This window comes from Salvelinus namaycush, chromosome 10 (assembly GCF_016432855.1).
Source record: "Salvelinus namaycush isolate Seneca chromosome 10, SaNama_1.0, whole genome shotgun sequence".
Lineage (NCBI taxonomy): Eukaryota > Metazoa > Chordata > Actinopteri > Salmoniformes > Salmonidae > Salvelinus > Salvelinus namaycush.
Window position 1 is genome coordinate 18,193,820 of NC_052316.1, and position 27,617 is coordinate 18,221,436.

General features: G+C 40.8%; 1 protein-coding gene across 2 annotated transcripts in view; it reads left to right on the forward strand.

Moving 5' to 3' along the window:
• The first annotated feature begins 8,058 nt into the window (after nucleotides 1-8,058).
• The window catches only part of LOC120054790 (phospholipid phosphatase 2-like), a 28,209-nt gene continuing 8,650 nt past the window's right edge, over nucleotides 8,059-27,617 (forward strand). The window contains exon 1 of one of the 2 annotated variants that reach the window (XM_039002412.1): nucleotides 8,059-8,471. In XM_039002412.1, coding sequence (XP_038858340.1) covers nucleotides 8,411-8,471 — 61 coding nt within the window. In that variant the 5' untranslated portion in view covers nucleotides 8,059-8,410. The remainder of the gene's footprint in view (nucleotides 8,472-27,617) is intronic. The other variant, XM_039002413.1, reaches the window with a different exon arrangement.

A 27,617-nucleotide genomic window follows, 5' to 3' on the forward strand; every position in this document is an offset into this window, starting at 1 on the left:
CCAGACATCACCGGCAACAACATCGCCTATGGGCACAAACCCACCGTTGCTGGACCAGACAGGACTGGCAAAAAGTGCTCTTCACTGACGAGTCGCGGTTTTGTCTCACCAGGGGTGATGGTCAGATTCGCGTTTATCGTCGAAGGAATGAGCATGACACTGAGGCCTGTACTCTGGATGCCTGATCGAGATGGAGGGTCCGTCATGGTCTGGGGCGGTGTGTCCTAGCATCATCGGACTGAGCTTGTTGTCATTGCAGGCAATCTCAACGCTGTGCGTTACAGGGAAGACATCCTCCTCCCTCATGTGGTACCCTTCCTGCAGGCTCATCCTGACATGACCCTCCAGCATGACAATGCCACCAGCCATACTGCTCGTTCTGTGCGTGATTTCCTGCAAGACAGGAATGTCAGTGTTCTGCCATGGCCAGCGAAGAGCCCGGATCTCAATCCCATTGAGCACGTCTGGGACCTTTTGGATCGGAGGGTGAGGGCTAGGGCCATTCCCCCCAGAAATGTCTGGGAACTTGCAGGTGCCTTGGTGGAAGAGTGGGGTAACATCTCACAGCAAGAACTGACAAATCTGGTGCAGTCCATGAGGAGGAGATGCACTGCAGTACTTAATGCAGCTGGTGGCCACACCAGATACTGACTGTTACTTCTGATTTTGACCCCCTCTTTGTTCAGGGGCACATTATTCAATTTCTGTTAGTCACATGTCTGTGGAACTTGTTCAGTTTATGTCTCCAGTTGTTGAATCTTGTTATGTTCATACAAAAATTTACACATGTTAAGTTTGCTGAAAATAAACGCAGTTGACAGTGAGAGGATGTTTATTTTTTTGCTTATTACTATGGGAGCCAGAGGAGGCTGGTGGAAGGAGCTATGAGGACAGGCTCATTAATTGCTGGAATGGAATAAATGGAACGGAGTCAAATGTGGTTTCCATATGTTTGATACCACTCCATTTATTCCATTCCAGCCGTTACAATAGACGCAGGTAATACACAGTGTCAAATACAATAGACTATACACACGTTTAACACAAATCTTACTTTACATCTTTAGATCTCTCTCTCCCTTCATTGAAGCTGCCCACCCCAGTCCTCCCAAGCTCCATTCTGTCAGCGGTGAAAGGCAGACCCAGATGCCTGAAGCTGCAGTGGACTACAAATTCCAGCTTCCCGGTGTCCAAGAACCGTATCTCCTCTGGTGCTCTGGTCTACTAGCTGCTGTACAGCACAAAGGAGCAGGTGTGTGGCCCACTGTGATCTCCAATCTGTCAGTTACTGTAGGACTATATAATGTATACAGTGTGATGTGTATAATATGTACAGTGCCTTAAGAAAATATTAATACCCCTTGACATATTCCACATTTTGTTGTGTTAGACTCATTTCAAAAGTGATCAAAAGTGAAAACCTGTTTTTGGAAATGTTTGCAAATGTATTGAAAATTAAATACAGAAATATCTCATTTACGTAAGTATTCACACCCCTGATTCAATACATGTTAGAATCACCTTTGGCCTCGATTACATCTGTGAGTCTTTCTAGGTAAGTCTCTAAGAGCTTTGCACACCTGGATTGTACAATATTTGCACATTATTCTTTTTAAAATTCTTGAAGCTCTGTCAAGTTGGTTGTTGATCATTGCTAGACAGCCATTTTCAAGTCTTGCCATTGATTTTCAAGGCAATTTAGGTCAAAACTGTAACTAGGCCACTCAGGAACATTAACTGTTGTCTTGGTAAGCATCTCCCAGTGTCTGTTGGAAAGCAGACTGAACCAGGTTTTCCTCTAGGATTTTGTCTGTGCTTAGCTCTATTCTGTTTCTTTTTATCCTAAAATACTCCATAGTCATGCCAATGACAAGCATACCCATAACATGATGAATCCACTACCATGCTTGAAAATATTAAGAGTGGTACTCAATGATGTGTTGTTTGATTTGCCCCAAACATAACGCTTTGTATTCAGGACATAAAGTTAATTTCTTTGCCACATTTTTTGCTGTTTTACTTTAGTGCCTTGTTGCAAACAAGATGATTGTTTTGGAGTATTTTTATTCTGTACAGGTTCTCTTTTCACTCTGTCATTTAGGTTAGTATTGTGGATAACTAAAATGTTGTTGATCCATCCTCAGTTTTCTGTTATCACAGCCATTAAACTCTAACTATTTTAAAGTCAACCATTGGACTCATGGTGAAATCCCTTAGTGTTTTTCTTCCTCTCCAGCAACTGTGTTACAAAGGACGCCTGTATCTTTCTAGTGACTGGGTGTATTGATACACCATCCAAAGTGTAATTAATACCTTCACCATGCTCAAAGGGATATTCAATGTCTGAGATTTCCTTTTTACGCATCTACCAATAGGTGTGGCATTGGAAAACCTCCCTGGTCTTTGTGGTTGAATCTGTTCTAAATTCACTGCTCGACTGCGGGACCTGACAGATAAATGTATGTGTGGGGTACAGAGGCGAGGTAGTCGTTCAAAAATCATGATAAACACTATTATTGCACACAGAGTGAATCCATGTAACTTGTTAACCAATCTTTACTCCTGTACTTATTTAGGCTTGCCATAACAAAGGGGTTGAATACTTATTGACTGAAGAAGTTTCAGCTTTTAATTTTTTGCTCATTTGTAAAGATTTCTAAAAACATAATTCCACTTTGACACGGGGTATTGTGTGTAGGCCAGTGACACAAAATCTAAATGTAATCCATTTTAAATTCAGGCTGTAAAACAACAAAATGTGGAAAAAGTCAAGGGGTGTGAATACTTTCTAAAGGCACCGTATGTCTACAGCAGGTGTTGGCATTAAGTTTTTGTCCGTTTTTTCCTCCATACAGTGCATTCGGAAAGTATTCAGACCCCTTGACTTTTTCCACATTTTGTTACGTTACAGCCTTATTCTAAAATTAATTCAATAGTTTTTCCCCTCAATCTACACACCATACCCCATAATGAAAAAGCAAAAACTGTTTTTTAGAATATATATATATTTTCTTTTTACGTAAGTTTTCAGACACTTTACTCAGTACTTTGTTAAAGCACCTTATGCAGCGATTACAGCCTCGAGTCTTCTTGGGTTCGGAACTACAAGCTTGGCACAACTGTATTTGGGGGGGAGGGGGTTCTCCCATTATTCTCTGCATATCCTTTCAAGCTCTGCCAGGTTGGATGGGGAGCCTCGATGCACAGCTATTTTCAGGTCTCTCCAGAGATGTTCAATCGGGTTCAAGTCCGGGCTCTGGCTGGGACACTCAAGGACATTGAGACTTGTCCCGAAGGCACTCCTATGTTGTTTTGGTTGTGTGCTTAGGGTCGTTGTCCTGTTGGAAGGTGAACCTTCGCCCCAGTCTGAGGTCCTGAGCACTCTGGAGCAGGTTTTCATCAAGGATCTCTCTGTACTTTGCTCCGTTCATCTTTCCCTCAACTCTGATTAGTCTCCCAGTCTCTGACGCTGAAAAACATCCCCACAACTTGATGCTGCCACAACCATGCTTCACCATAGGGATGGTGGCAGGTTTCCTCCAGATTTGATGCTTGGCATTCAGGCCAAAGTGTTCAATCTTGGTTTCATCAAACCAGAGAATCTTGTTTCTCATGGTCTGAGAGTCCTTTAGGTGCCTTTTGGCAAACTCCAAGTAGGCTGTCATGTGCCTTTTACTGAGGAGTGGCTTCTGTCTGGCCACTCTACCCTAAAGGCCTGATTGGTAGAGTGCTGCAGAGATGGTTGTCTATCTGGAAGCTTCTCCCATCTCCACAGAGGAACTCCGGAGCTCTGTCAGAGTGACCATCGGGTTCTTGGTCACCTCCCTGACCAAGGCCCTTCTCCCCAGATTGTTCAGTTTGGCCGGGAGTACCGTTCAGCCTGTAGGTGGGGCAGACATGAGATGAGTGACTTTGCTGTGGAAGGTGAGGTGGCACTATGCTAGAGCTAGTCACTCTGCTCAATCAGGTCCATTTCATTTTAAAGTGTCTACATGCGTATTCTATAAACATTCAGTTTGAGTTGTCTTTGTGTGTCTTGCAGTCCCCGCCCAAGAGTCAGGTGAAATGCTCAGTCCTGTGGTTTAACATGTCCTGCTGTACTGAGGGTTTCCAGAATGCACTGCACGCAGGTGACTGCAATGCCCTGAGTGTGTCCAACACTTCCTGTCACCTGACCCTACCCCCACAGGTACAGACTCTGACTATATTTGACCATTGATGTCAATACCTTTGCAACATATTAAGATGATAGCATTGTGCAGATCTTGATATGATGTTGAACAAATGCCCAGAAACTTGCATAGTTTTAGTTGTATTGTGTCCAATGTGTATGCAATGTAAAATGGTACATATGTCTTACTGATGGTATGATCTCCCAGCACCCAAGGCCCTATTTGGTGATGTGATCAGGAAAAACTCTGGGCCCTACCTTTTACAGTATGTGTTGTATGTACAAAGACTTGACAGACAAGTATGTGCTGTTGCATGGAATGGCATTCTAAACATGGGTGGGAGTATTGTTGTTGTCAGAGGGCGTGTGGCCGGAGCTGTGCTACAGCTAGACTGTGAGGCCTGAGTATGGTGCAGTGACTGGGTAGGAGCTGTCAGTACAAGCCTACACCAGGCAAGGAGGTAAAATACACACACACAACACAGACCTAATGTATGTCCTAGGCTTTAGCTCAGCTCATTCATTGATTTGTCAGTAGCTGTCACCATAATGAATACATTTTTATGTGGATGTATTGTATTCCTTTATACTCACCCTCTTACACTGACTCTTCAGCCCGCTCTGCTGGCCCAAAGGCAGTGGTGCAGAACCTGAGCAGAAGTTGTCCTGCAGTGGGAGTCTGTTCCTCTGGAGCAGAGGCATGGCTTCAGCTGCAACTACAGCCTCTACGTCCAGATTGAAGAGGAAATCCTGAGGTTGTAGTTACACCAGGAGAACGGCTGTGGTACCAGTTGAGTGGTTTGTCTGGACTGTACAGGATCAACATGGAAGGAGTCCTGTTGGTCCAACAGCTGTAGGTGAGGACTAAGACAGGCAGAGATGTTGGAACTATTCTATTGACTTACCTCCATTGGAGTAGACAGCTGTTCATCCATATGTGTGTGTTTATGTGCACTTGTTTATGTGTTTGTGGATGTTAATCCATATGTGTGTCTGTATGTTGTGTGTGTTTGTTCCAATCCAGAGGGCATCGATTCAGTGGACACCATCCTGCTGTGTTCCATTCCTGATGTGCTCACTGTCCTGATACTGCTGACCTGCCTACATTGGAGACAGAGGTGAGAGAGCCATAGAGAGAGCAGCCTAGATGGCCTGCAGTGCAACTCTCCCCATGTCTTATCAGCCTCCTGCATTCTACCAGACCCACATGTTTCCTTGGCTGATTAGCAGCAGACTGCAGACTGGCCTCCACTTAGTCTGAGAGTCTGATAACAGTGTCTGTTCTCTGCAGGATAAAGCAGAATCTCTGACCTTAAGTCCCTGACCCCGCACATAGTAGCCTGTCAACCTGGAACTCCGAGACTAAATACACCACAGTCTTTTTCACTGAGGGGGTGGGTACTTTTGAATGCCAGATAGCAAAATGGGACTGTGCACTACAAAATGGAAAAACACAGATCCACTACATATCTGTAGACAAATGCTCTCATTGAAGATCTCTGGAAGTCAAAAGAAACTACACAGAGTAGGACTCATTTTGTGAAAGTATTCTTTTCATTGATTACTCTGTATTGCACTTTAATGCTATTGTTAGTCTAGCCAATATTACATGTTTAAAGTTATTATTATAATTTCAAATACAGCCCCATTGTCCCCACTCACCCAGTAGGGGGCAGAAACCTATTGATTTTGAATGCACAATGAACAAAAATATAAACGCAACATGTAAAAAGTGTTGGTCCCATGTTTCATGATCTGACATTTTTTTATTTAAAATTCCATATGCAAAAGCTTATTCCTTTCAATTATTTTGCACATCGGTGTTAGTGTGTGTCTCCTTTGCCAAGATAATTAATTCACCTGATGAAGAGTATTTCTGTCTGTGTAATAAATCAAATCAAATTGTATTTGTCACATGCGCCGAATACAACAGGTGTAGGTAGACCTTACAGTGAAATGCTTACTTACAAGCCCTTAATCAACAATGCAGTTAAGAAAAATACCCCACCAAAAATGTCATAAAAGTAACAAATAATTAAAGAGCAGCAGTAAAATAAGGCCCTATTGTGGGGAAAAACTCATTCTCATTGGCTGGGCCTGGCTCCCCAGTGGGTGGGCCTATGCCCACCCATGGCTGCACCCCTGCCCAGTCATGTGAAATCCATAGATTAGGTCCTAATGAATTTATTTCAATTTACATTTCCTTATATGAACTGAAACTCAGTAAAATCTTTGAAATTGTTGCATGTCAGTATAAGTGATAGTACCATTTCTTAGGATGTCTGATCCCTGGCTGCAATGTTTTGAATTTGTATTTACTGTTCCTTGCTATTCTATCAGATTTCCTCCATTTGTTTCTGTTATAACACACGGAGGTTTCCATTGTGTCTTACTGTGCTTTCTGGCAAAGTCAAAGTGCAAGGCCACATGAAAAGTACTTCAAAATATATTAATCATATGTTCTATATATAAACTTTTACAAATATATGCTGAAATATCATCTTATCTACTGATGCATGTCTAACTCCTGGTATTTAACTACTCCTGTGTTATAAGCGAGGCTAGAAGGGTGTCATGCCAGGCTAGAACATAAGTCTACCCCCAGTCTAGTCCTAATGAAGAAACAGAAATCCTTACGTTATCCCAGCTCCTTGGAGTCCTGCTGTTGCTTGGTAATGTTAATTATACAGTCCCAGCAAGATTTGTAAATGTAATTTTGCTTTTGTAAGACTGTAAGTTTGTCTTGTTTCGCAGAGTATTAATGTTTCCACATACTGAGCCCATTACTCAGCGTGGGTCCACCCCGCTTTGATTAATGCCCACAACTAATGTCACATTTAGACCCAATTTCGTTTTTACTACCCAGCGTCAACCGGCCAACTTCAGTCATGTGTGAATCAGCATCCCTGTGGATTTTTTGTTGTTGGAGGATAGCATGTTAAATACTGTACAGCCTACTGAATTAAGGATCAGGCACTGTATGGAAATCTATGCACATGTTATTCAAGTAAGCAATATTGACCCAGGACAGTGAAACTATGCATGGGGTGTAGAGCTGGGACGATTAAATGAAAATGATCCACCCCTGACCATACCGATCACTTATCGCAGGCATTTTGCTGATATCGTTATTTACGTTAAGTAGCCTATACTAGAGAAATGTTAAGTTTGAAATGAAATAAGTTTGTTAATATGGATGATGGCACAATTGATGGATACAACCATCAACCTAGTAGGAGTAGTTTAAAGGATAATAAATAAATAAAACTGTGGTGCACATTGTTATAAACTTATCGTCCTATTTATTGTTATTGCATCAATTCAGGCAATTTATCGTAATATCCATATCGCCCAGCTCTAATGGCGTGCCTGCTGAGGTCTGTAGCCTACTGGCTACAGTCGATAGATTTTGGTTATGTCATGATTGAATATAAGATATTGTTATTGCCATGTTTGGAGTGATAAATTATTACTTGCCTTGAATACCCTCAAGGCAATATCATATAACAACTCTAATTAAGATATAAAACATTATTTATCACACGTGTCAACATGAATGTAGTACCATGGGTTTCCCCCAAATTCCCAGTAAGTTTACACTGATCTATGGAAATGCTCTTAAATATCCCCAAAGTTGTATGGCTCATTTATCAATCAATACACAGTACAGTGAAGTACATCCGCCTCCACACAAATCAGCTGCTGTCCACTGTAGGCTACTCAAACTAACTACTTTACCACCAGCAAGACAGACTTCTGCTCAGCTTTCTTTTATTATTGCTGTCAGTGTCAATTCTTACATTCAAATTTGGAGCAGATGATGTAGGCCTACTATTCGACGTCAGATTGTGGGAGTAAAAAATTTCAAGGAAGTGGGAAGGAGGGATCTGTGGCGTGGAGGGTTGTAACGTTATTGGTTTGTAGGACGGCTCAACTACTGTAAAACGAAGGTTTATTTTTCAAGCCTGTCATTACAACAAAAATATGAGGGTAAGAATTTAACACTGTCGCCGATTGAGATGACTAGAGTCTAAGTTTGGAAGGCATTTTTCGCACTTCAAAATTGCACACATAGGTGTCAACATCTGTGGGCAGGTAGGAAAGTAGCTTAAAAACCGGAAGAACTCGCAATACAGGTTGGCTGCATACGTTTTACCCAGCGGACTCAATGGCAACACTCGTAAACTAAATTTCCAAGCACGTGTCCTATCAACTGGCAGCCTCTATCAATAGAATAAAATGATGGATTTGAGAAAAAAGAAGATGTATGTCTTGGTGGACGTGATGTGCGTGGCAGTAGGTAAGTAGCCTACAGTAGCGACGGTGCATCAATTTCACACTGCACTTGAACATAGAAACGATTCTATAGTCTACACAAGCCAGACCTATGTATGTGCCTCGATAGCATATTGATTTGAGTTTTGGACTTATGAAGTAAAATAGAAAGGTTATCCACCCAGCTAACAACAAACGTAAACACAACTTTAGCGCACTTTCCTTTAAGAGTCTCAAGTTATTACCTAACGTTTTCATAGGAACATACCAGTTATGTGCAAGAAATGTTTCAAAAAGACCATTCCATTAATGTCAATTATACAACGGGTGGGTCTAATCCTTATAGGCTACTCTTACCCTACTGTAACGAAAGCTGGTTCAACAGCAATGTGTCCGGTGTCTTTCTTATCCTGGCCATTCTTTAGCCAAGTAGCCTATCCATAAAAGGTTTATAAAAAATATCTACTCGTGAGGCTTTTGCGTGACTTAGGCCTACCTGCAGTGCATATTTGTATTTATTAAGGATCCACATTAGCCAAGGCTGTAGCTACTTTTCCTTGGGTCCAGCAACATTAAGGCAGGTATATACAATTTAAAATATTACATGACATTACATTTCATAACACTTTTCACAACACATTAAGTGTGTTCCCTCAGGTCACTCTACTATCACATATCTACAATACAAAATCCATGTGTACGTGTGTCGAGTGCGTGCTAGTAGTTTAAACAGACACCTTGGTGCATTCAGCATGTCAACACTTCTTACAAAAACAAGTAGTGATGAAGTCAATCTGTCCTCCACTTTGAGTCATGAGAGATTTATATGCATATTATTTATGTTAGCACTCCGTGTACATTTTAAGGGTAAGCTGTGCTGCCTGTTCTGAGCCAATTGTAGTTTCCCGAGGTCTCTGTGGCACCTGACTACACAACTGAATAGTAGTTCAGGTGTGACAACTAGAAGCCTGTAGGACCTGCCTTGTTGATAGTGTTGTTAAAAAGGCAGAGGAGCGCTTTATTATGGACAGACTTCTCCCTATCTTAGCTACTGTTGTATACACATGTTTTGACCATGACAGTTTAGAATCCAGGGTTACTCCCAAGTAGTTTTAGTCACCTCAACTTGCTCAATTTCCACATTATTTCTTACAAGATTTTGTTGAGGTTTAGTGAATGATTTGTCCCAAATACAGCCTGAAGGAGGAGAGATTACTAGAAACAAACTTGGTTGACTGTTTTAACTGGATTAATTGTCGGAGTAGAGGACCTTGTGCATTTCAGGTAAAATAACCCAATGTTTATATCCCAGGACAAATTAGCTAGCTAGCTAAATTGCTATAAATGTTTAATGCTTTTTGACCTGTCCCCAAATTAATGTAATTGGTTCAGAGTTTGTTTTGATATTTAAACTTGCGTGTCCTGGTTGCGTCTGGTGTGGGTGGACAAAATCAACATGCGCACGTGCGTCTGGTCAGTATGTAAGAAATACTGACTTGTGCCTTGTAATTCCGTTACCAAAAACCCACATATCTTTAAGATATTTTAAAAAATTTCTCCCTCATGAGGGAGGATAGTGAAAGTTCACAGAAGTAACAGGTAAAGAAGGTACACCTATCAATTAGTGTCAATTTTGTTGAGTTATTAAAACTCAATACACGGGACCTCCCGAGTGGCACAACGGTCTAAGGCACTGCATCGCAGTGCTTTAGGCGTCACTACAGACCCGGGGACAATCCCGGGCTGTATCAGAACTGGCCGTGATCGAGAGTCCAATAGGGAGGCGCACAATTGGCCCAGCATCATCCGGGTTATGGGGAGGGTTTGGCTGGGGGGGGCTTTACTTGGCTCGGGCACCTGCAGGCTGACCTCGATCGTCAGTTGAACAATGTTTCCTCAGACACATTGGTGTGGCTGGCTTCCGTTTTAAGCGGGCGCGTGTTAAGATGCGCAGTTTGGTGGGTCATGTTTCGGGAGGGTGCATGACTCAACTTTTGCCTCCCGAGCCCGTTGGGGAGTTGCAGCGATGAGACAAGATCGAAATTGGAGAGAAAAAGTGGATAAAATACAAAAACTCAATATCCCAACATTGGCAAATCTGGGGTGTTTAGATTTAAGCTATATTAAATCAAATCCAGATAGTTATTTATTTTAGCAGGTGACCAAAATCATAGATTTGATAAGATTGACAGACGTAGTAATACAAATGGCAAATTTAGAGATCCTCCAAAGATGCTAATGCAGCTGCAATATACTGACAAGTATTCCCTTTTTGGTGGGAGGGAAGGGAAAGGAGGAGGTTTATATGAGTTGCAATCTGGGAGGGCTCTTGGGAAATGTTTTTTTTCTTTTTACATATTCTATGCGGATTATTGATTACTCATCTAAACTCAGCAAAAAAAGAAACGTCCCTTTTTCAGGACCCTGTCTTTCAACGATAATTCAGAAAAATCCAAATAACTTCAGATCTTCATTGAAAAGGGTTTAAACACTGTTTCCCATGCTTGTTCAATGAACCATAAATAATTAATGAACATGCACCTGTGGAACAGTCATTAAGACACTATCAGTTTACAGATGGAAGGCAATTAAGGTCATAGTTATGAAAACTTAGGACACTAAAAAGGCCTTTCTACTGACTCTGAAAAACACCAAAAGAAGGATGACCGTGCCTTAGGCATGCTGCAAGGAGGCATGAGGACTGCAAATATGGCCAGGGCAATAAATTGCAATGTCCGTACTGTGAGACAGGGAGACAAGACGGACAGCTGATCGTCCTCGCAGTGGCAGACCACGTGTAACAACACCTGCACAGGATCGGTACATCCGAACATCACACCTGCGGGACAGGTACAGGATGGCAACAACAACTGCCCAAGTTACACCAGGAACACACAATCCCTCCATCAGTGCTCAGACGGTCCACAATAGGCTGAGAGAGGCTGGACTGAGGGCTTGTAGGCCTGTTGTAAGGCAGGTCCTCACCAGACATCACCGGCAACAACGTTGCCTATGGGCACAAACCCACCGTCGCTGGACCAGACAGGACTGGCAAAAAGTGCTCTTCTCTGACGAGTCACGGTTTTGTCTCACCAGGGGTGATGGTTGGATTCGCGTTTTTGTCGAAGGAATGAGCGTTACACCGAGGCCTGTACTCTGGATGCCTGATCGATTTGGAGGTGGAGGGTCCATCATGGTCTGGGGCGGTGTGTCACAGCATCATCGAACTGCGCTTGTTGTCATTGCAGGCAATCTCAACGCTGTGCGTTACAGGGAAGACATCCTCCTCCCTCATGTGGTACCCTTCCTGCAGGCTCATCCTGACATGACCCTCCAGCATGACAATGCCACCAGCCATACTGCTCGTTCTGTGCGTGATTTCCTGCAAGACAAGAATGTCAGTGTTCTGCAATGGCCAGTGAAGAGCCCGGATCTCAATCCCATTGAGTACGTCTGAGACCTTTTGGATCGGAGGGTGAGGGCTAGGGCCATTCCCCCCAGCCAGAAATGTCCAGGAACTTGCAGGTGCCTTGGTGAAAGAGTGGGGTAACATCACAGCAAGAACTGGCAAATCCGTTGCAGTCCATGAGGAGGAGATGCACTGCAGTACTTAATGCAGCTGGTGGCCGCACCATATACTGACTGTTACTTTTGATTTATATCCCCCTTTGTTCAGGGACACGTTATTCCATTTCTGTTAGTCACATGTCTGTGGAACTTGTTCAGTTTACGTCTCAGTTGTTGAATCTTGTAATGTTCATACAAATATTTACACATGTTAAGTTTGCTGAAAATAAACGCAGTTGACAGTGAGAGGATGTTTCTTTTTTTGCTGAGTTTATTTACTTTTAAAGAGGATTGTACTCACTAACTTTGCAACAAAGTATTTTCCAAATGTAATGGTTAAGCTATCTATGCTTTCCTGGAATAAATAAAATAAATTAAAAGCATACTAGTTGTTTTGATATTTTAAATAGGAAAGGAGTAGATATTGCCATGCTCCAGGAAACTCGTATAAGGAAGGATCATATAAGCAAAATCAAAAACAACAACTTCCAAGGTGGCTGCCTTTTCTTCTGCTAATAATAAAACAAAAGGGGTAATTATTGTGTTTCAGCGTAATCTCAAGTTTCATATATTAGACCAAGGCAATGATCAAGATAGGCAATCCTTCTATGTGAAATGCAATTTTTCTGGCAAAGAAAAGCTTTTATTTCTGCATATGCCCGCAATACTCACGATTATTTGTTTTGTTTCTTTATCCAAAATATTTACAGGAATATCTGATTTCCATGTGGTCTTGGATGGTAACTTGAATACTACACTCAATCTGACAATGGATAAATCTAACAAATCGGGTACCGCACCACCATCCACCATAGCGTTCTGAAATATGGTCTTTGATTTTGCACTAGCAGATATATGTAGAGTGCATAATCCACAGATGAAAGAATATTTCATATACAGTAGAAGAATATATTTTTACTCTGCTAGGCACCGATCATTTAAGGATCGATTACATATTACTTTATCACAGTTAGTGCATCTGTGCTGAACAAAAATATAAACTCAACAATTTCAGCGATTTTACTGAGTTACAGTTCATATAAGGAAATCAGTCAATTGAAATAAATAAATTAGGCCCTAATCTATTACTTTCATATGACTGGGCAGGGGCACAGCATAGGCCCACCCAGTTGGGAGCCATGCCCACCCATTGGGGAGCAAGGCCCAGCCAATCTGAATGAGTTTTTCACCACAAATGTATTTATTTTTTTCCCCACGAGTGAGTTTTACATATCTCTAACATTTACCCCAGCGTGAGTTTTTTTTTTATACACGTGATATCAGAATGCAATCACTGTTCCAAAATGTGATTGTTATGAAACAGGACAGTTAACCTGCGTTGCCCTCAAACCAAGGCACGCTGCCTGCTAATTATCTATAGGCTATGTTTCAACTTGTCAGTTTCAAATAAGTTTTTTATTTTCTAACAAAAGTTTGAATTGAGGTGTGTTCCTCTTCATTAATTCACATTTCACTCTTGCGGACAATTTATGTTTGAGGCTTTACTGAGCCGGACAAACTTATCACTTCAACGAGAGCCCCATCACTTCCCAAGTGTTTCCCCAGATCAAATAGGAAGACATTTGCGCATCTCTAGTCAGAACAGGCCTTGCACTAACTTTTTCCCCCAGGCACATTTTCTGGCTGGCGCCCACATTACCTTTTGTTGTTTTCCTTACAAATAATAACTTTGGACATGTGTGCTTTCCTGTCAAAGTAAGCGCATTTTTTTCTGTATATTGTGTTTATACTGTAACATACCGTATGCATGTATGGAGCATCGTGCATTTACTGTTTTATTCACATGTTTTCAAGTACTAGTGACAACTCATGCATTCCAATTCTTGCATAGATTGTAATGGACACATGATATCTAAAATACTTTTTTCAAGGTTATGCTGATTATGGTGAGCTAATGCTTAGCTATTTGGCAGCTATGTGTGGCGCCATGTTTGTTGACGTCATACAATGCATTCTGGTTGTCACGTAAGCGTGTCACAACATTTTTTTATAAAAAAAACAAGGTGAAGGGATAGTTCACTCGACATCGTGCAGCCTAACAATGTATTAAGAATCAAAACATATAGCCCAACGTTTATCACAACTAAACATACATTTAATAACACTAAATTAAGCATATAGGAATACCTATTTCTTTAACTGCTCAACACAGAATAGCCGCATGTGCGCACTCCCTCAAATTGATTGGAGAAAATATCCTTTTTATTTTATTCAGCTTTATTCAATTGTGTTCTTTATACTATAAAATAATGCTACGGAATTCTAAGCAAATCTAAGCAAATTTGCTAAATGAACTAGTGTAGCCCACAGCCATTTGGCATAGCCAGATCAGGACCTAACATAAGGACAATTAGGAGTATGCTATTCTGGTCTTCTGAAGAATACTACATTTTCTTCATACCATGCTTATTTAGTCCTGTCTAAAATAAATAATACCATTTTATAGGTCACATACACATGGTTAGCAGATGTTATTGCGAGTGTAGTGAAATGCTTGTGCTTCTAGTTCCGACAATGCAGCAATATTTAACAATTCCACAACTACCTAATACACACATCTATGTAAGGAATGGAATAAGAATATATACATAAATATATGGATGAGTGGCATAGGCAAGATGAAATAGATGGTATAAAATATAGTATATACATATGAGATGAGTAATGCAAGATATGTAAACATTATTAAAGTGACTAGTGATCCATTTATTAAAGTGGCCAATGATTTCAAGTCTGTATGTTGGCAGCAGCCTCTCTGTGTTAGTGATGGCTGTTTAACAGTCTGATGGCCTTGAGATAGAAGCTGTTGTTCAGTCTCTCTGTACCAGCTTTGATGCACCTGTACTGACCTCGCCTTCTGGATGGTAGCGGGGTGAACAGGCAGTGGATCGGGTGGTTGTTGTCTTTGATTTTTTTGGCATTCCTGTGACATCGGGTGCTGTAGGTGTCCTGGAGGGCAGGTCATTTGCCCTGGTGATGCGCTGTGTGGACCGCACCTCCCTCTGGAGAGCCTTGTAGTTATGGGTGGTGCAGTTACCGTACAAGGCGGCGATACAGCCCGACAGGATGCTCTCAATTGTGCATCTGTAAAAGTTGGTGAGGATTTTAAGTGACAAGCCACATTTCTTCAGCCTCCTGAGGTTGAAGAGACGCTATTGCGCCTTCATCACACTGTGTGGGTGGACCATTTCAGATTGTACGTAACAGGCAGTTTACTTTGGGCACATCATTCAAGCAAATTTCCGAATACTGCCCCGTCACTAAAAAGTTAATCATGATACATACATACACGCCCTTCTTCCCAGAGAGATGTTTATTCCTGTCCACACAAAGTACAAATAATTCAGGTGGCTGTACCGACTCCGACAGCATATCCCGAGAGAGCCATTTTTCTGTGAAACAGTATGTTACAATCCCTGATGTCTCTCTGGAAAGCAACCCTTGCCCTAATTTCGTCTACCTTGTTATCTAGAGACTGAACATTAGCGAGTAATATGCTCAGAAGCGGTGGGTGGTGTGCACACCTCCGAAGTCTGACCAGAATATTTATTGTAATGGTGTTGGCTATATTACATGGATTTAATAGACCTTTAAAACATTCAGATGTTCCAAAGGTCTGCATCAGTGGCTTGTAGGAAGCCAGGAGATGCTAAATGTGTTTATGTTCATCATTCGGTCAATTACCATTAGACCGACCAGTTATTTGCTTGAGAATCATCTGCTGGCAAAATTGTGACCGTCACAGCAACAGTTTATATTTTTGTTCAGAAGGTGGAAATTGTACATACATGCAAACTTGTGCAAATTGTCTACAACCAATACTCCAAATCGTGCCACAAGGTGGAGATTTAATCTCACACTCTTAAAAAATTTGGATTTCTGTAATAAATTCAGGTATGATTTACATTACTTTATCCTTAACAAAGAGCCTGTGAATGATGATAGATTCCTGTGGGTTGACAAAATGGGTTCATTGGTTAAATGCAGTGGTTCGTGCTTTCAGTTAAAATAACATTTGCTTCTGGTTTGAACAAGTAAAAAAATTAAAAGAACTGGAGTCCACTTTATCCTTACTAACTCGATAGTCAAAATGAATGTCTCGCCTAGACTAAATTTCTTTGTTAGCATGGTTCCTTTGTCCACGCCATTAGGGTACTGGGAAAAGATTCACAGTTCAGTCTTGAATTTTATATGGAGAGGGGAACGTCCCAGAATTGAAATTACTAAGAACCAGCAACCCAAAGGTTTTTCTTTCTAGATGGAAGATGTACTATTCTCTGCCTTAATTTCCTTTAAGTTTTTCCGTACTCAGTTTGGATCAATCATTGCCCACTCAATACAGACCTAGCAACAAATCGAAAAACTGGGTAATTGGGAAGTGCAATGGCATACCCAAACAATAATATTTATAAATGACTCCCTACCTTTTGGAAAGGAAACCTATCATTTTTAAACAATGTTCTGAACAACGAATTCATAAACTTTCAGACAAAAGGAATGATGGTTTGTTATCCTTTCATGACCTAAAAAAAACATGTATAATTTACCTGGTTCATTAGTTTTTACATGTATTTGCTGTTAAGAACCGCTATGTGCACTTATGGAGTCAACCACTCCCATTCCATCCACTTTTTAGGTAGCTAGAACACAAGTGGAGGTTTTGTATCCAATCTATATTTAAAAAAAACTACTAGAAGCCCTACCTAAACCAATGTGAAGATGTAAATTTTATTTCACCTTTATTTAACTTCTCTGGGATATGTGGGACGCTAACGTCCCACTTGGCCAAAAGCCAGTAAAAATGCAGAGCGCCAAATTCAAATAAATTACTATAAAAATCAAACTTTCATTAAATCACACATAAAGATACCAAATTAAAGCTACACTTGTTGTGAATCCAGCCAACATATCAGAATTCAAATAGGCTTTTCGGCGAAAGCAAACGATGCTATTATCTGAGAATAGCAACAGAGTAAACAAAGAGAGAGAAGCATATTTCAACCCTGCAGGTGTGACACAAAACACAGAAATAAAAATATAATTCATGCCTTACTTTTGACGAGCTTCTGAAAATACTTATTTTCCACCATCATTTGCAAATAAATTCATTAAAAATCCTACAATGTGATTTTCTGGATTTTTTTTCTCATTTTGTCTGTCATAGTTGAAGTGTACCTATGATGAAAATTACAGGCCTCTCTCATCTTTTTAAGTGGGAGAACTTGCACAATTGGTGGCTGACTAAATACTTTTTTGCCCCACTGTAAATGGTACAATCTTTCTATAAATCTTACAGGTAGAATAAACCTCTTCAGAATGGCATGGCTTTTATACTTACTCTCGGTAATATCAATTACCCCACCAAAGATATTCTTTAAATAAGTATACTCAGTAATACGTTTTTATATGGGCAATGCATTCATAGAATAAAAAGGACATTTTCGTAAATCTGAGGGTGGTTTTAATCTTCCAGATTTGTATCAACTTGCTACCCAGGGCTTTTACTTGTGACATGTAGTTAGTTAAAAGCACTAAAGAGTAACAATTGGGTACATGTTGAAGATGCACATGCTCATCCCCAAAATCTTTTTACGTGTCTATTTTCAAACAATGAATCTAAGAACATTAAATGAAATGTATTCTAGAAGAACCAATATCACTCCCTAAAAACTGCAAACTTATGGAACAATCCTTGGATCGCTTTTCAGAATTCACCGATAAATTGGTCCACAAGAAAAACTAAAGGCATAGAAAGCGTAAAAATTGTCAAAGACAAGACTCCAGTCACCCAAGTCATAGACAGTTCTCTCTGCTACCGCATGGCAAGCGGTACCGGAGCACCAAGTCTAGGACCAAAAGGCTCCTTAACAGCTTCTACCCCCAAGCCATAAGACTGCTGAACAATTAATCAAATGGCCACCCGGACTATTTACATTGACCCCCCCCCCCCCCCCCCCCCTTTGTTTTTACACTGCTGCTACACGCTGTTTATTATCTATACATAGTCACTTTACCAACTGACCTCGACTATCCTGTATCCCCGCACACCCCCTGTATATAACCTCGTTATTGTGCTGGAATTTTCTTGTAACTTTAAAAAAAAAACTTTAGTTTATTTAGTAAATATTTTCTTAACTCTATTTCTTGAACTGCATTGTTGGTTAAGGGCTGTTGTTTTCAGCGCATGTGACAAATATGATTTGATAATAGAAAAAACTTTTTACATTTTGGATTAACCAATGTATATATTTTCAAATACATGCAACTTGAAAGTTTTATCACAAAATTTAATTGAAATCTTTTGGACATCAGAGCAATCTTGAGGGAATCTTATTTGAGTCAGAAAATGATATTCATATGATAGGTAGGCTCTCTCCAAGTTTTTATTTTATAGCTTATCAAACTCTTAAAAAATATATATACTAACTGATATTGGCACAAGAGGGAGGGAATGTTGGAACGTAACTAACGAAATTAGTTAATGAAAATGTACGCTTAATCCATTATAAATTAATGTATAGAATTTATTATACAAGAGACAAAATTCACATTATACAGCACAACAGCAGAGTCATGTCTAAAGTGTAAAACTAACAATGACTAAATAATCCATGCCTTCTGGGAATGTTATAAAGTCCGAACATTGGCTGTCAGAAGTATTACAATGTAAATGTGCTGTTAATCCGTCTGTCTGCATATTTCAAGACATGGCATATGAGTGAGTTTACCTGATGGTTTGGATGATATTTTTCTCGTCAACTTTAAAAAAGCATATACTTAACTGGAAGTCAACCAATCCTCCATTGTTAACGCAATGAGAAGGTCAAATGCTTTATTATTGTGGGTGATATTATCCAAAAAATGTAAAGTGTGTGGGCGACGGAGAGAAACAAAATGGTGCAGTTTGAGGCAATGTGGCGTAAAGTGATGTGGGCGCTGGAGATCGGGGTGTGGGTCTGGGCAGGTGTAATGTGGTTGATGTTTGTATGATGATGTTTGCATGTATATGTTTTATATTGTTTATAAAATATTAAATAAAATCCCCCTCCCAAAAAATATTTGGTAACAGAATTACAAAAACAATTGTAACGGAATTACTGCAAAAGAATGGCTACAATTGCAAATCATAATAGTTCACAGTTGGGTCACCTTATACTGTCCTCCCTTCCACTGGCATACTGTTATATTCAGCTCATAACTGTTTTCTTTCTGTTGTCTGGTGGTGAAACCAAGAGTTAAAACAGTCTGCCTGGACAACCCCTCACTCTTAATGTCACCTCTCCCAGCTCTTACTGACACCTACCTCCTGTCTTTCCATTTACTGTAACCAGCATCCTCACCCACTGAGCACCCACCGACACTGGACGTCCATGGATGTCAACTTTTTTTCAACATTTGGTTAGTCCACCCTGGCCTTGATGTTAATGTCCACCGACTGGACCAAATTTGGACCAAATCTGAACCTATCATAGATGTGAAACATACAAGTTTGGATAGCACATTACAGTACAGCTGTATTGTACTGCACTGTGCTCTACTGTACTCTACTGTGCTGTCCAAACTTCTGAATCCACTTCACTTACTGTAGTCCAATAACCAAAAGAGATTGTTTCAAACTCAAGGTGCCATTTCGTAGCTGACACCACATTCTTTCTGCAGACATCTTTGGATCTTAATTCGTAGCAGATATGAACATTTTTGGAAAATGTGGTCGCATATAAACCTCAGGGAGATTTGACTGTAATTACATTACCAAAGTTTGCATCTGCACAGTTCTTCTACAAAATACATTTTTTAAAGATTTTCAGTGGAAATTGTTCAAAGTAACCCAAACCACATCAATGGTTTGTTAAACTTTTGAAATCAATGGTTTTTATTTGGCATATATTTGAAAGTGAAAAAACTGAGTCAAAGCGTAATTCCGTTATCCTGGAATTGCCCCTAGGCTATAGCTTGCTTATTATGAACGTATCTCACACATACCATACAATTTACGGGAGCCTAGTATTTTTTATTTGTCGAGTACGGACAATATTTTCCTACGCTGCCACTCCCTCTCCTTGATAGGCTGCTGTGCAGTGAGTGCTCCGCCACTGCAAACATTGGCTAGTTCTTGTTTCAGCAACTCTCGCTTCTATATGGCAGCATAACTACGAAGATTATCAGAAATAGTAGGCAGTCTAAAGCAATAGTTTGAAACGACTTAAGGAATAATAGAGCCATCTGGCTACTTTTCAGGCAGGGGAGTGTAAACAGCATAAAACCCTACAGGCCACACCTCTAAAATACATGCAGAAAATATATAATACATAAAAAAACACTAAAATAAGTATTGAACCATTATCAGGCAATAAAACACACATAAATCTATACATGACACACATCTAAAATACATGCAAGAAATATTCAAAGGCACACCAAATAAATCGTAAACCATTCCAGGAAATAGGTTTTTGGAGCAGATTATAATGAGCATGTTCTGAGATCAGGCCTATCCCATCTACATCCCTGCTAGTGATAACACAGCTAGCAAAAAACAAGCAAGTCATCAGATATTGAATGCAAAACCAATAACCAAAACCAGTATTCGGAAGCACTCTTTTGGATTTCGAAGATAATTATTTGCCCCCGTGTATACAAGCCAGCTCTGTTGTTGAATTCTTCACATCAGGCTTGAAAGTCCTTGTAGGATGTAATCATTTTACTTTTTCCACTGTTATTGAATTTTACAGCGGTAAAACTACAAAATTCTAATCTTGGAATTTTGTGACCGCAGCATTTAGGTCTGTATCTTTTTGCATATTCAGACCCAACGCAAATAAACTCCATTGCTAGAATGTTAAAGATTTCACACCCCAGGTAGCTGGGATTATATTGTCGTGATCCCTTAACATGTGACGCGCTTGATGTTTGACAGAAGTCAAACATCAAGTGTCATACACCCACACACCATGGCTGTTATCGTTGTTATTGGTTTTGCATCGTTCGTAGATAATTATCATTCCCATGATGGGACTTTTCCTTCTGCACTGACTGGGTTTGAACTTCCTGAAACTCTGTAAAATCATGCAATGTTTGTTTATGGAAATATGGTATGCATCCCTATTTTCCTCAATATTTGGTTTGCCCAAAATCTCTCAAACAATGTGCCTCTTTTCCACATTCAAAGCCTTTTCAAGGATATTGAAGCAGCTTGACAGGTCAGCTGCTTCAATACTGAATTACTTCAATACGAACTCTGGCTGGGCATTTAAAGTGCAGGTTGTGACAGTGAATCAATTATAGTGAAAATGTTCCAGTTATTTGAGGTGAAGCTAAATAAATACATAGATTGTTGGATTTTGACAATGACAACAATCATCCACTCTGACTTTCTCATTATTATTTAGCACATTGCCCATGTCATCCAGGCCCGCTCAGTCCCTTTGCGTGAGTGTGGTTGGGGGGCTATGATAACTGTAAACTGATAACTGCACTTACCATTGGCAGACTATGATTTTGTGATGGTCTGGCCTTTGGCGGCATATTCCTGCCTTGTTTTTTGTGCAGTGTGGTCAAAGGTAGATGCCTATAAAATCAGTTCAATATTTGCTTAAACCACATCAGGAGACTACTTTTAAGGTCTGGGAACATTATACATTTATATTTTTGGGCGTAGTTTCCCTTTTAATTCCAGTGTGCATCTAGCAAGAGGATGTTGTTTAGTAGTGTTTTGTAGTGCACATGTGATGGTAGAGTTTGCTAAACAAATACCCACTAGATTGAAGCAAATAATCATGATGTATTCATTTTCAATACATGTTTTTTATATTGTTGAATTCCATTTTAATGTCTGGATTGTGTGATTACTTCCACGTTCTCGCGAAGAATGGCTAATGCTGTTTGGGACCTGCTCCAGAGCAGCATCCCCAGGCTTTCAGGATATGATCCATCCCACCATGGGATTTTTCCAGGAGTGAGAACATCAGACCGACTGCTACATAGAGAGAGTCTCGCTGGCTCACCAATCCTCCTAAAGCCCACCATGTCACAAGCCTTGGCTTAAAATCTCTAGGTCAAATTTAGATGACCCACCTCACCCCATGCACCCTCCAAAGAAAGGAGAAGTAAGTAAAATCCATGCTCCTGATCCTAACAAAATAGATTTTAAGCATGGAACACACCAGTTATGGTGTGGCCGTAGTTCCACCACAAAAATGTCTTTCCACTGCCCAATTCCATAGCAATACTATGATGACAATGTTTTTGCTGGCTTTCCCGTAGGACATAAATTGTTAGAGTTAAGAATAAACTGAATCACTACAATGGCGTGGGGAAGTTGATATAAAGGGAGTGTGCAGTGGTGTGGTCTGTAGTTTAATTATTAGAAGGTTACTGTGAAGTGTGAATGAATGGTAACAAGCCAGAACCGCAAAGAGGTGCTATCCATTCCCCAGGGTTAGCTCTCTGCATGGTCTCTCTGCAGGTGTGCTCTCAGACCAGGACTCAGGCTACAGCTGGCCCTGGGGTTAAAAAGACCCTGCTGCTAATGCCTAGGGGTTAGGTTGAGTTACCATGACAACACAGTTCAATTAAAAGTAGAGTGGAAAAATTGGAACTCAATTCAAGTCACATCATTATCTTTCCAGTTCTCCATGTCAGCACTTGCTAATTGGTCAATGTAGTGGGGTAGGGGTACTTACATTTTTGGAATACTCTGGAACCTTCAGTGTTCAATTTCGGCCAATGACGAGTGTTTTAAGATTATGAAATAAAAATTCACCCCAAAAAACGAAGGTTTTCAATTAATCATTTGTTAATAAATGTAGGCTATTATTACATTTAAATGACATTACACTAAGCTAGATGTAATCACAGAGCAATAAAGCGGGTAATTGCTTATCATGCCCAGTGCCTAGCCCAGGTCAAACTATCAACAGCTGATGTGTTCTTAAAGGCCCAGTGCCTAGCCCAGGTCAAACTATCAACAGCTGATGTGTTCTTAAAGGCCCAGTGCCTAGCCCAGGTCAAACTATCAACAGCTGGTGTGTTCTTAAAGGCCCAGTGCCTAGCCCAGGTCAAACTATCAACAGCTGGTGTGTTCTTAAAGGCCCAGTGCAGTCAAAAATGTGATTTCCTGTGTTTTATATGTATCCACACTGAGGTTGGAATAATACTGTTAAAAAATGATAAAGTGTAAGCGCTGTTTGAAAAGGCCGCTTGAAATTTCAGCCTGTTTAGACCAGAAAGAAAGAGTTCCAAACCTCTCTGCCAATAACAGATAGATTTCAGTTTTCCCCTCCATACTCAGACCACTCCCAGGCAGTCCTGTCAAAATTAGTGTTTGAGAAATTGCTCTTTGCTGAGAAGCATTTTTCTTTGTTTTCAATTAAAATTCTCAACAAAAAATCACAGAAAGGTAATTCATTGTTACAAAAAAAGGATTTGATATTGAGATAAAAACAGCTGCATTGGACCTTTAAGGTAGGTGAGGTGTGTGATTAGTAATGACAAAGAGGCAGGTTCAAAGTCACTAGTTGGAGGCCTCACAAGCCCCCTGCTTTACAACCAGGGAACACCCATGCCAGGATTTCACTGTGGGATTAGATGTTCCTAAAACAAGACGCTATGCTTCAGAGAGATTTCTTTCTCTGTCTTATGTCTTAGATGGCCTCAGCGGCTAGTAAGTCATCTATAGTTACCTGTTTTGGGCGATACTCAAATATCTGCCCTAGTTTAAGCTTGAGTTTGACATTTAATATAGGCTCCTCACTCCCACCACTCTCACCCTCTCCCTCTTTCTCTCCCTCTCTTCTGTCTGTGTAAACCTACACTCAGCACAAATAGACAGTGGGTGTTGGGTTATTGCACAGAGGAAGGGCTGGGTTTAACTTCTCCCTGTCTGAAGTTTTCATAGGTAGCACTACAAAGAGGCCAGCAGAGCAGAATAGCATGGTCTACATTTATAGCTGTACTCTATGCACTCCGTTCCAGGCCATATGAATCGCTGTGTGCTGTTTCTAATGAATAAAGTGTATTCCGAGCAACGTATGATGACTAAATGGCCTCCCCAGCAAGGCAGAGGTTACACTCACCACACACACTCTCCAGAGGGTGATGCTTTTCTTCTGCTGTGATTTTTATTCCCCTGTTGTACACTAATCAAACACAGAGACAGCTGAGAGGACAGAGGATATGAGTGAGTGTATGACTCAGAGTTGTGTTAGGTCTCCACATCCATACTACTGGACCCCCAGGGGCTTGGCACGGTTACTGAGGAGAAACGAGGAGGAATCATCTGGTTTACCATGGGACTTGGGGAGATTTGCCATGTTTTTTTTTTCTCTCATACTCAAAGGCACAGCATTGTTAAGCATAGTATCCTTGGCAGTACCAAGGAAGTGAGTGCAGGACAGCAAAGGAAATGCTGTGCTATCAGTGAATGACTCAGTGTGCCTTCTCCTTTGATGAATGCCACAAGGGGAACTTTATGGCATTTCATCATAGTGCCATCTGCAAGGAAGCTTTTCTCTTCATGTTAAATAAGATTTGACTCAATAAAATGTTCCCATGTTCTTTGACCTGACTGCCCTGAAGTTTCAAGATTCTCATCCAGTTGGGTTGTGAAAAGGTATTGTCATGAGTTCTCAAACTGTTTCCACTCAATGAGAAATGCACAGATGACAGCACAGGAAATGGTTATCCCAAGGCAGTAATGTTATGGGAACTGAAGACATTTCAATAAAGAGTAGAAGAGGTGGACAAACACCCTTAGATGGGTTTGTGTGGTGAAGTATTGGAACATAGATTTCACAACATATGACCATATAAACAGCATCTACATTTAAGGTATTTCATGTTTTTTTATACCATGAGCCTACTGTACTAATATATCTAGCTCCCAGATGTATAATCAAAATATGTGTGGCCTGGTCTATTTGTTTGATCTAACAAAACTCAGACTATTCCCCAGACCAGATTTAACTACCCTCCATCCGCACTACTTGGTGCTCAGAATGCGTAAATGATGAGAGCGAGAGAGAAACAGTGGGATCAGAATGCAAAGGGTAGCAGGATTTAGTGTGACTGACAGGGGAAGTTGGGCATTCCTCGTGTGAATTAGGTTTTACGCCCAGCACATACCTTCCACATTAGTCAGTCTAGCCAAGGTCGACTGTGGTGCTGGGAGAAGGACCCTGGTCCACACACTAAACAGTGGGTGAAAGAGAGAGAAAATAGACAGAGAAATAGAGTATTGGCATGAAGAGGAAAGGGAATAGAGATGCACTGGAGGAAGGAGAAAGAGAGTAGAGGCACTGAATGAGAGACAGAGAAGAGTCGCTGGAGAAAGAGTCACAAGATGACCCTCGCAGTGTGGAAAGACAGACCATCCAATCCCAATAAAGCAGAGAGCGTTCTAGCACATGGCCCAGCTGTGACCCTGTTGGAAAGCATTCTCTCCAGTCTGAACCAGTCAGGTCAAAAATAATCGGCACAAAGGACAGTGAAATCCCAGACTGGATGTTTTAATCATTTTGGCCGGCTGTCCATAAAGAAGTGCAGGTTCCACAGAGTAAAAGGCAGGGACAGGCCTGGTCTATAGTGCAGTGTCAGTGAAGTATCAGGTGGAGAATGCTTTTCTAATTAAATCAGTGGTCCAGATGAGTTGGGCAGTACAATGATCCAGGTGTTTGAGTCCAGGCTCTGACCCCTCCATTAGTTCACTCAGTGGCATGAATTTACATTTAAATTCCAATGCAAGATTTGAAAAAGAGCCATGTATTTTCAATGAAGACTCTTCGGTTCTTTTGCTGGAAATTGTATTCCCTTCCTGAATTGAAAGGGCATTGACCCCAATCCTGCCCTCCACTGTGCAGAGAGAGAGAAGATGTGACGAATTTCAGTGGCTCTTAGCTTCCAGTAAGATTGTGGCCAAAATCATCCCATGTAATCAGCTGTCTAAAAAAAGCCTGGCTCCATTCAGACCTCTATATTTACAGAGTGTGAGAGTGTGGGAGGACACTTGGATTGAAGGAATGACCGAGTGTGAATGAGATGGAGAGACTAAATAAGAGAATGAGGGGCACAAAGGAGGAGAGAAATGAGTGGTGTGATGGAATAGAATTCATTTCTGTTGCTCAGCTCAGAGAGGCCAGGTAGCTTAAGCCCTCTCTATCGCTTATGCATATCCAATGGCATTGAGCAGGTGCTGGATAGCTTTAACTTAAGCTTTTGTTCCATGTGTTTGTGTCTAAACCCTCACTTGTCTTCAAGAGTAATTTGCCTTCCCTCTCTCTTGTATTTCTGTTCCCCAAGACCCCATTTTAAGAAGCATTGAAGATGATTGTGAAGGTAGAGGAGAAAAAGGAGCATTAGCTTCTCAAAGTGTGACTAAAAGCTATTCAAATGGGATTCCTTCATCGGAAGCAGGAAATGTGAACTCCTGCTTCCTGTGACTTCAAAAGGCCTAAGTATGGGCTCAAATAGGAGATCTTTCACAGGCAGCATTCCCAGCAGGGCCTCATTTCCTCCAACTGTAGAGTCAGGTGTTTTCATGGTCCTCATGGAGCGAATACACTCTCCTTCAAACCTGCTTTCCTCTATTATTCTACCTTTTCCCGTGAGGACTTTCATTTGGTCGGTTAAAAGACATCGTTTCCTTCTTTCTTCCTGTAAAGATGCCGTTCTTGAGCACTGTCAGTTTGGGCGGTGAAATGTTCTTGTGGTATCCTGGAGACCTATTTTTGTCTGTTTTTGCCTGTCAGTGTGGCTGTGTTTCTTTTTGTCTGTCTGTGTGCATGTTTTGGGGCTCAGAGGCTTGGAAGTCTCATATCCTCTGTAGAGGTTTGTTAGACATCCCTACTTCACAACACCAGACTAGATATTCATATTGAATTTTAGATTTGTCTCATCTGTTAAAAGTGATATCTGCACTATAAATGCAGGGTTATGAGTACAGAATATAAAGATGTACACAACCTAAGAAGCCTAGACGGGGTCGTTTTAAGCCAGCTGCACTGCCTACCCCGTACACCATGGCAAAGCATTCAGGGATTTATACCCAGCCTACTCTAATGGCAGCGTGAAGGAAATTATGGTTGCCTCTATATCGAATGAAGTGCTAGATCCAAACTTGAGATAGACTATATGCAACTTTCATGCATTGATATTAATGGAAGAGTTTTGTACAAATATTTGAGTTATGTTTACTTGTTTCAGATTCAACCCTGCCTCTCTCCCCTCCTATGTGTTATTGTGCTCTGCCCTGAAACTTGTTACTTTTTCTATTTTAAAATTACATTCCCTCCATCTTTGACATTCCCTCCATTTATCAGCTTATAGGAACCAGTATTTCAACTTACATTTTCTTTCATAATTTGCATCACATTTTTATCTTACTTAGCCACTACTAATGGTCCTGACCGACTACTCTGTAAGATTGTCTTAAAAGGATTGCAATTGCAGCACGGATTTTGTTACACAGCATCAAGCACAAACAAACCATTCTAACATGACTTCCACCATGCTGGAGGTCCAGACCAGTGTTCAGGCTCACAGTACTTGCTGTATGTATTCTAAGTTTCCTCATATGGGCTATGCAAAC